Source organism: Neolamprologus brichardi, chromosome 6 (assembly GCF_056152115.1).
Source record: "Neolamprologus brichardi isolate AB-2024 chromosome 6, ASM5615211v1, whole genome shotgun sequence".
Taxonomy (NCBI): Eukaryota; Metazoa; Chordata; class Actinopteri; order Cichliformes; family Cichlidae; genus Neolamprologus; species Neolamprologus brichardi.
The window spans coordinates 15,664,290-15,674,061 of NC_142109.1; the positions used below are offsets into that span (position 1 = coordinate 15,664,290).

At 38.1% G+C, this 9,772-nt stretch overlaps 1 protein-coding gene across 2 annotated transcripts; it reads right to left on the minus strand.

The window, feature by feature from the left end:
- Nucleotides 1–52: 52 nt before the first annotated feature.
- LOC102780483 (N-acyl-aromatic-L-amino acid amidohydrolase (carboxylate-forming) B-like) lies at nt 53–7,477 on the minus strand. 2 transcript variants are annotated; one of them, XM_035906354.2, is made up of 7 exons: nt 7,371–7,477; nt 4,845–5,071; nt 4,500–4,692; nt 2,758–2,851; nt 2,572–2,679; nt 1,642–1,754; nt 53–807 (listed from the first exon to the last, which is right to left on the minus strand). In XM_035906354.2, exons 2-7 carry the CDS (start codon nt 5,069–5,071, stop codon nt 616–618), a joined length of 927 nt encoding a protein of 308 aa, XP_035762247.1. In that variant the 5' UTR covers nt 7,371–7,477; the 3' UTR covers nt 53–615. The 2 variants fall into 2 exon arrangements, with proteins under 2 accessions (XP_035762247.1, XP_006787196.1); XM_006787133.3 differs by lacking the exon at nt 7,371–7,477 and adding an exon at nt 7,124–7,360.
- Nucleotides 7,478–9,772: the final 2,295 nt, after the last annotated feature.

Here is a 9,772-nt window from a genome sequence, read left to right on the forward strand (position 1 = left end):
TCTCAATTGCAGCTGTGCACTGTGTTAAGAACCACTTACTACATGCTTGTATTATACAATTAACTTTATTTATAACAAATTTTCCTTAACACAGTTATAAAGTGTCTGCTGAAAGATTTAAAACGTGTAAGGAATACAGAGACAACTGAAATCATCAAAGTCTTTTGTGCTTAAAAAAGACTTTGATGATTAGTAGATAAATATGATAGATTTCTTTTGCATCTGTCATTGATCATTTCATCACTCACAGTGTAATGTTAGGACAAACCAATGTTGTAAAGTGTACTTGATAAACACACTGGAGCATGTAGTTGCTCTGACTGATGAGCATATTCCTGCTGATAATTGAGCTGATCCATTTATTTTATGTAAATCCAAATCAAATACACAGTGCTAAGAAGATTGTAGTTAAAACTCATTCATGTTCATTTATTCAGTCATTCATTCATAAAGGATTTCTGCATGTTAAATTTAGCTTTAAAGAACATCAAATGCGTGGACTTCAACTCTAGAGCCTGTGAAACACACCTTCATTTGCATATTTCAAATGATCAGAATAATTCTCATTTCCTACTTTATTATCATTTAAAATTGGGATATTTAAATTTAGCACTCTCAGTCTGTCACTTTTATGGGTGGGAGTGTCAACTTTATCTTTCGAGCTAAATGAAAAGCGATCTTCTTCTCGTAGTAGGCGCACTCATTGACAAAGAAAGGGTAGAGGTCTTCACCATCATACTTCACTGTCTCCCCGGAAAATGACATGAATATCGGATTGCCCCGCTGCAGAAGCTTGAAGTCATTATCCTGGAGAAAGACATGCAAATACGACATTTACTGCTTGACAGTCTTTGAATTCATGAATGTAAATGTTCAGATGAAACCAGGTTGGGAAGGCTTGTTTAAGGCCAAACTTTTAGACAACCTCTCAAGGATACCTGAGGGTGTGAGGGATTCTGCCAAAGGACTCAGTATTTATTTTGTGGACACTGGACATGTCTAATGGGCAGGAGACCCGAGGATAACAATAAGCTAGACTGAAGGGTTCTCAGCTAGCTTGGAAGCACCTAAGTGCTTCTAAAACTGCTGCAACTGTGACCCAGACTCAGATAATGAAAAGTGTGTGTCAATAGAAAATTGTACTGAGTAGTCAGTATAAGCTTTTAGTGATATAAGTTTATTGATGATAGAATACTGCATGATGACCTTTTCCTTGTTTAGAACTGATTGTTCTTTTCATTTCTCAGAACTGATTGTTCTTTATGAAACGTGTTCTGATATTTGTATCTGAATCTTTCTACAGCGATAGTAAGAAGTTGAACAAGCAGTTCTGACCTTGCACACACACACACACACACATACATACACACACAATCACATACGCTTATGCTCATGTCACTGAACAAATGTATTCATTTCTCTTGTATAAATAAAGAAAGCAGACGGTGACAGAGCACAAGTCCGTGAGTGTCTCTTACGTGTAGGAGCGCTCTGTCACTTGTCCTCGCGAGTAAAGACAACTGCAGTGTTTGTGTTTTCTAACTCAGGTGTCTCAGCTGAAGAATTGTGGGGTGATTTTAAGAAATCCCCTGTCAGTGTGAAAGCTTAGACTATAAAACGTGCACCCATCTTGTACTGTACCTGTAACTGGGAGTGTACGGCAGCAGTGATTTCCCCAGTCACTGGATTCCTCGGGTAATCTATGCTTTTCACCAAGGTGTATGCTTCCACTTCACCCCCTTCAAATGTGCTTCCTGATGAGGATAAAAGTGCAGAGTTAAAGGAGTAATTTCACAAAGAGCTATGGTTTGATTTTGCCACTGTAGGTCCACCTGATGTTGTTGTTTGCCATTGCATAATTGTTCACGGTTAACCCCGCCGTCTGGTTTACTGATTTGTGATGACTTAAAGCTTCTCCAGTGAAGCTACCCCTCGGAAAATGAGGGAACTGTGTTGAAAAACGACTGTAATACCTTAAGAGTTAATGCAATGCTTTTGATGAACTTCTTCAATAAAAGTAAAAAGTCTGCACTTTATTCATGTGATGACTGTTTGAACCAACTGTTGTAGCATACAGCAGCAAAATGACAAAAAACATGTGTCATTAACCAAATATTTATATATCTAACAAATTGCAGAGGCCACTTTAGTCCCTGCTCCCATTGAAACATCAGGTGAGGTGAAGCTCCAGCCACAGGATGCATTCTATAATTAATTGGTTAATTACACAGTACATTACACATGTGGGGAAGCATATGCATCAGATATGTTTCACCTCGTTATTTTGTTTGTTTGTGTAATGGGAACAATTCTTGTTTATTCTCATATTTAGATTTATGACCTGGTGTAGCCTGCTCAACTATGTTATCTGCTGACTGTATGAATCTCTGTGTGATACGTGTTAGCTCTCCTGCATGCAGCAATTAAAAGCTTGGCCACAGCTGAAGATATTGCCATGGCAATTGTAAAAAAAAGCAGCTAACTGAACAACTACAGACTACAAAATTATTTAAATAAATATTTAAACCAAAGCTTATAAGAAGGGGCATTTTAAAAGCGGTAGCATCTTACCAGAATTGAATTCCTGAAGCCAACTGAATATATGATCCACTGCCTCTTTCACCAAGTTATGGATATCTGCTCTGACCACACCATTGGGCTGTGGGCCAGCCTCTATTGCTGCAAAGAACAAGGGGAACAATCATCTAAATATTTAATAAGCTCAGCTTTGCAAAAGATGCACACAGACACACTTACCAAAGCCATGCTTGCCGACCGATTCTAAAGAATAAGCCTCAGCGATCGGTATGTCCAGCTGGATTGCTCTAACTTCCACAGAAGCCATTTTACTCTGAAAATCAAATATGTTTACTGTCGACTGCACACTGTGCTTAGGTACGATAGGCTGAGCTTTAAAATAAACTACATGTTTATCCCGGATTTTGATTATAGCTTTATAACCTGATTTTACTGAGTTAAGAACATAATTGCATGAGTGATGTACAAGCAACACAGACATACTCTAAGTTTTTTGATTAGAAAATACTACTACCCAGTAGAAACATTAAAACAAAGACTAAGAAAAAATCCTCGGACAGTTTAGTTAAAATTGGTGCTTGAAGACAACACATTATACAGCTTAATGGGGTTAACTTTGGTGTTTGGGAGGATTACTGACAGGATTGTATTTGTATCTGTTATTGTCTGTGGTATTAATGACATGATAACACATGGCAACAATACACATTTAGGCACGTAGAGATGTCAAGGTGACCTTCTAAAGTTCAAATTGAGCATCAGAATAGGGAAGTGACTTTGAATATATTATGGTTGTTGGCACCAAACAGGCTTATCTGAGCATTTCAGAAACTGCTGATCTAGTGAGAATTTCTCACACAGTCATCTCTAAGGTTTACAGAGAATGGCCTGAACGAGAGAAAATATCCAGCGAGCAGCATTTTACTGGATGGAAATGTCTTAGAATAACCAGACTTCTTCAATTTAACAAGAAGGCTACAGTTACCCAAATAACTATGTGTTACAACCAAGGTATGCAGAACAGCATCTCTGCAGTGTGGTCTTCTGCTGCCATCAGCTAAGACCGGAAAACTGCGGCTACAATTCATATGGGTTTACCAAAATTGCACAACAGAAGATTTAAAAAAATGTTGTCTGGTCTGATGAGTCTTGATTTCTGATGCAACATATTAGGGTCAGACTTTGGTTCAAACAACATAAAGGCATGGATCCACCTTGCCTTGTATCAAAGTTTCAGAAAGTTATAAAAGGGTTTTCTTGGGACACTTTGGGCGCTTTGTTACCGACTGAGCATTTAACCCTAGTAATTTTGCTAATCAGGTCCAAACCTTTATGACCACAATGTACACATCTACTGATAGTTACTTCCAGCTGGATAACACATCATGTCACAAAACTCAAATAATCTCAAATGGGCTTCTTGTATTTAAATGGCTTCAGTCACCAGATCCCCGTCCAGTAGAACACCTGAGAACATTACCTACATCTTTGAGAAATGTTTCCCGCACTTTGTTGAATCTGTGCCACACAGAATCAAGCCAGTTCTGGAAGTAAAAGCCCAACTCAGTACAGGTGACTAGTGTCCAATAAAGTGGCCAGTTAGTGCCTTAACTTTTGGTATGGGAATGAACTGAGGATTCACCAGAATTTCTGAATTACTTTGGTGATTAACATAAATAATAGGTCCAAGTTTTCAATCATCCATTACTGAAGAAGGTAAGCACTGTTTCTATTATTTATTTGTTTTATTTGCATTCTTGCTTTTGAAAACCGCTGCTGCTATCTCACCATACCATCACTGCGAAGATTAACCTGACTTTTAGCAAAATTTAAGTTATTTAAACTTGAAGATATGAGACCTCTAGTAGTTCACAGTTTATGCATATTTTCTTTATCAGAAACATTATAGATGCAAATTCTGAGTGCATGACTCGAAATATCTGTTTGTAGTACTCTTGTACCTGTAGGTACTTGAGAATGTGCAGGGTGAGCCAGTCTATGGAGTAAAGGATGAGGCAGAGGCCCATGTTGGAAGTGGTGTTGTGGATGTCTATGAGCAGGTCCACGGCCTCTTTGCTTCCTTTGGGCCCAATTTGAGCGTTCAGCTCCTGAGCTCGCCTCAGTTCATAGGGTGATGAATCTGTTACAGGGGAACTAGAATCGGGAAAATAAAACAAAGACGTCTCTCACACATGGCAGATTTGAAAAGTTTTACTTTGCTCTCACAGTGCAGCGCAGTTAGCCAAAACCTTTAAAACTTCATTACCTACATAAAGCTTTGGCGTCAGTTTCGTTTTTGAACTTACTTTAGCAAGGCTTCTGTGAAACAGCGGTTAAGGTCGGTTTCTACGTATCTCCTGCAAATCTCCACAGCCCGTGGGTTTGACAGGACAGTGGAGACAGAAACAGATCCAATTTTATCTATCTTCTCTTTCTGCAAATGTCTCACCATATAAACCCCTGTCATCTCATTTCCATGAGTGCCACCAGAAACGGCAACCCTGGACAGCGGTGGGAAAGACACAGACTCCATCTGTTTCCACGAGAAAAAAAAAAAAGAGGGTGTTAGGTTAATGTTGGATTCTCTTTTTCTGTTGTATAAACAAACAAACCAAAAAAAAGTACCAATAATGTCCTGACAGTCATTCATTGACTAAAAGGAGTGTAACCTTTGAGCTTTTTGAGGTGCAGCTTAAGGAAAGCTAGAACACAATCAAGGTGTTCCTAGTGGAACAAATGATGAATTCAGGTTCTGTCACGGTCTGCCGGGGCAAGCCGTGTGGTGATTATTTAGGACCCGGAAACGGCAGCTCTGGTGCAGGTGAGTATTTATTTACAAAAGAAAATACAACAGAAATGGCGCGGGTGAAGCTGTAACAGAAAACCTAAACTGTGCAAACTAACAAAACAAACCAGAACAAAGATGCAGGGAGGTCCGGGGAAAATATACACAGAGAGATGGATGGAGAAATGCAGGGAGATCGAGGGGAAACAACACAGACGAACCAGCAACGACTAAGACAGAAGACACGACTTAAAAACACTCAGAGAACACAGGGAGATTACACACAGGTGGGGGACACAGCTGGGAGTGATTAATGTGACGAGACTAGGGAGGCAAACTGAAAACACTCACATAAGACGCAGACCTTCACAATAAAACAGGAAACACACACACGCAAAGACACAGACTAGGAAACGTGGACTTAACACAGGAATAGATGGCAGAACAGAATACACTAAACAGGAGGAACAGAACCAAAATCACTAATAGAAAACACAAAACGCTGGGTCAAAAGGACCCAGGATCATGACAGGTTCACCTCCAACAAAAAAATAAATAAATAACAGCAAAACCGTTATTCTGAATAAAAAGAACTATTTTTTGCAAAAATATACATGTAAAGATTGAAACTCAAACATATACATATATATATATATATATATATATATATACATACATATATACATACATATATATATATATATATATATATATATATATATATATATATATACATACATACATATATATATTTTTTTTTAAATAATTTTTTTAATACTAATATTTGCCCGAAGTCTGTCAAGATATGAGAGTTTGTGGTAACACAAAAATAATAAAATATTTAGCAGCATAAGTGATAAATAGGTGACAACACTCAGTTCATAAGAAACTACAATTTTGCTTCCCTTGCTCTGGCTTGTTTAAGAGAACAGAAGTTGGGACACTGAACCATTTATAAATCTTCCCTGAGGCAGTTTGTTGTTTATACTTTGGTCACCTTTTAAGCTTAACAGGCCTTACCGCCTTTTCACCAAGAATACTTTTTTAAGAGTTCAGAAGTAGAAATAGAGCTGATGAAACAAATCTTGCTATTGAGAAACCTGAAATAAACACTCTTTGTCAACCAGAAAGGTTTTAGGCGGCGGTCCTTTGACCTTTCCTAACACTGCTCACTCGTCCAATGTCCACACTGGGAACCACAAGGGATCCCACATCTGCTGATAGAGGCCCCATTTTATCGAGGGAAAGTTAGATACTGCCCTTAGGTGAGCCCTTTTATAACTTTCTGTTCAACTGTACATTAAAATATTAAATACATACTTTGCATTTCTATTCTTATCAAAAATAAATATTAAAAGTGGCTATTTCACATCATTATCTATATTAGTTTTAGAGCTCCTGGCATCTGTTGCAATAGTAAGTGGGGATACAGCACAAGGCCACACCTACTCTTTATGATATTTATGCCATCTGAATGCTGCAGTGTCATTATACTCATTATACTCCAGGTTTTGGATCACAGATATGATCCCAGCTGAAGAACTGGATCTGCTATTTACAATGTAGGTGATGGCGGAAATATAAATAGGAGCACACTGTGCTATCATACAATCATATTACAATGTGACTGTAAGCACTAGTAAGTTCATAGTTACATCTACTACAACAGCAGCAGCAGTAAAAGAGAAAAATAAAGTAGTAAAATCTGAGAAACTAGTTTTAAGGCTTTGGCAGCTTGCCTCTGTCAATACAGCCAATAAAATACGCATAAAACTACATTAAATTGACTCCACGTCTTACCTTTCACGTCAAAATTCAGCCTTGTTTAGCATTCACTGGATTCATCAATCTTTGAACCCAGAGGGGAAGTTGTATCGGGGCGGAAGTGTGCTATTTTATAACCTAAAAAAAACCCAACACTTTTCAGCCCACAGCAGCTGCTTAGCTATTCACAATTCACACAGACACGCAGTACAAACCAACCCACATGCAAGTACAGACAGCTTCGATTGACTGCGCCCGCCTTCAGGCTTCCTTATGTTTGTACCTTCTTACAGCGCCCTCCTCTATTTCCTTCTTCAGCTCAAATTTCATTTTTGTGATGTAACAGGAAGTCACTCTGTTTTCTGCTAAACCAGCAGGAGCCGCTCTCATTGCTCTTTGGCCTGTGGTGCAACTTTGAGGTGCTGCAACGACAACAACAACAAGTAAATGGCACACAAGATATTTCACTTCAGAGGAACCCAAACCTCGGCAGATGCTTTACTGCAGCTGTATCAAAACACTCCAAGCATTTCCACCACCACTGCTAACTATAAATAAATAAATATATCTGATAATTTATTAGTAAACAAACAGTAAAAGCATAGATGCTTTTGGGCAAAAGTCTGCTTAATCTTTCAGTTTATTGCCTAAAGAAAGGTGAAACAGTCTAAAGTGATATAGGAGGATTTAATTACAGTAGTTTTCTAGCAGCAGCAGTTCTTGGACATCTATTTCATCAATATCATACGAATCATTCAAATGAATGAATCTAGTTGATGAATCTGTAATCTAAAAATGTTAATTACCTCACAACTTTGTAATCTTTCTACTCCATACCATCATCCGTTTTCTCACACCCTGCAACTCTCGAAAGAAGACCTAAGCTCCATTTAGACATGTAATCCTTTTTGATCCGTCGCTTGATGATAAGCTGCTTCCTCTCACTCGTTCACTCTGTCGCTCTCTCTTTCTCGTTCTCCGCCTCTGTCTGTCAGTTCAATTCAATTCACTTGATTTTATCTCTTTTTGCTTTTACCCCACAGGCTTTGCTGGCTAATGGTGCTCTGATTTCCTGTATTTATGAAGATATTTCTTCCTTTTTTTCCTTGTTTTTATGTTGTTGGTTGTGTGAATGTGTGCTTTCTTTTTTAATTTTTATATCTATTTGTCAGGAAGTAGCTCACAAAGTGGCTCCATTGAATAGTGGTTTACTCATTTTTCTAATAAGTGAAAGATCCCTGGTTTGATTCCAGGAGCAGACACAAGTCTCTTTGGGTCAGGAAGGGTATCTGGAAAAAAATAAATACATAAAATCAAATATGCAGAACTACCTGTCTTGTTGATAAGAAGACAGCTGAAAGAAGATCTATATGTCTGAATTAGACACACCATATTAAGGTATGTGCTGTGGTAAAACTGTGTATCACACTGAACACAGAATACAATAAATAAAAACTTCCAGTTGGATGTTGTCAACAGAAAATTGTATTTGTTTAGTCAGCATAAGCTTTTAATGATATAAGTTTATTTGTGATAGAATGCTGCATGATGATCTTTTCCTTGCTTAGAACTGATTGTTCTTTTCATTGCTCAGAACTGATTGTTATTTATGAAAACGTGTTCTGATATTTGTATCTGAATCTTCCCACAAGTGATAGTAAGAAGTTGAACAAGCAGTTCTGACCTTACACACACACACACACAATCACATATGCACATGCTTATGTCACTGAACGAATGTTTTCATTTCTCTTGTATAAATAAAGAAAGCAGGACGGTGACAGAGCACAAGAGTCACTTGTCCTCGCGAGTAAAGACAACTGCAGTGTTTGTGTTTTCTAACTCAAGTGTCTCAGCTGAAGAATTGCGGGGTGATTTTAAGAAATCCCCTCACAGATGTATTCATTCTTTCTTGGGGTTTTAAACACTAAATTAAGCTCCAGTATCAGACTCTCAACACTGGGCTGAAAGCCTGCTCCTGACCCCTGTGACATCTGGCAAACACAGCCTGTACTTTGGTGTCTGCAACTGTCCCATCACATGACATTTTGTGGAGACGCAAACTAAAGCTAAAGCTGGAGAGTCACCCTACATGTAGAGGAGCAAATGCAAGTCAATATGGTAGTGATCTAAACATGGCTGGAAGTGTTGCCAGAAGTACAAAATGTATATTTATATCAGCTAAGTGAATATATAAATAGTAATGTTGCTCTTGTTGCTACCAATGAGGCCTTGCCCTTTAGGACCCTGTGTATGGTGCAGGTCCTTTGAGCTCTAGCCTCTGTGAAGCACATGCTGACAATGCTTCAACAATAATAAACCAGGCATTGTGTAGATATGCATAGATATTAAAGCAAAAGCTTTTCAAATGTTGTACAGTGTGTTTGCTGTTTTAAAGTAAAGGAGATATAGGCCAAATTCATTCTGTGTCAGTGTCTTTGAAAAAGGAGAAACTTCAGATTTGGTCCAAAGGGCAAAGGTTAATCTCTGATGAACGAGGTTAGAATAAAAATTAACAATATTAACTTTCCAAGAACACTAAAAGTTTTTCTCTTAAAGTAAAAAATTAAACTCTCTTCTAAACTAGGGTGTTTTTCAAAAACAAACATGGGTAACATTGTTCACAGTGACAAAAAACTAGGCTGAAATAGTGTGGCTTGGAAAAAAATGCACATGTGCTGCCCG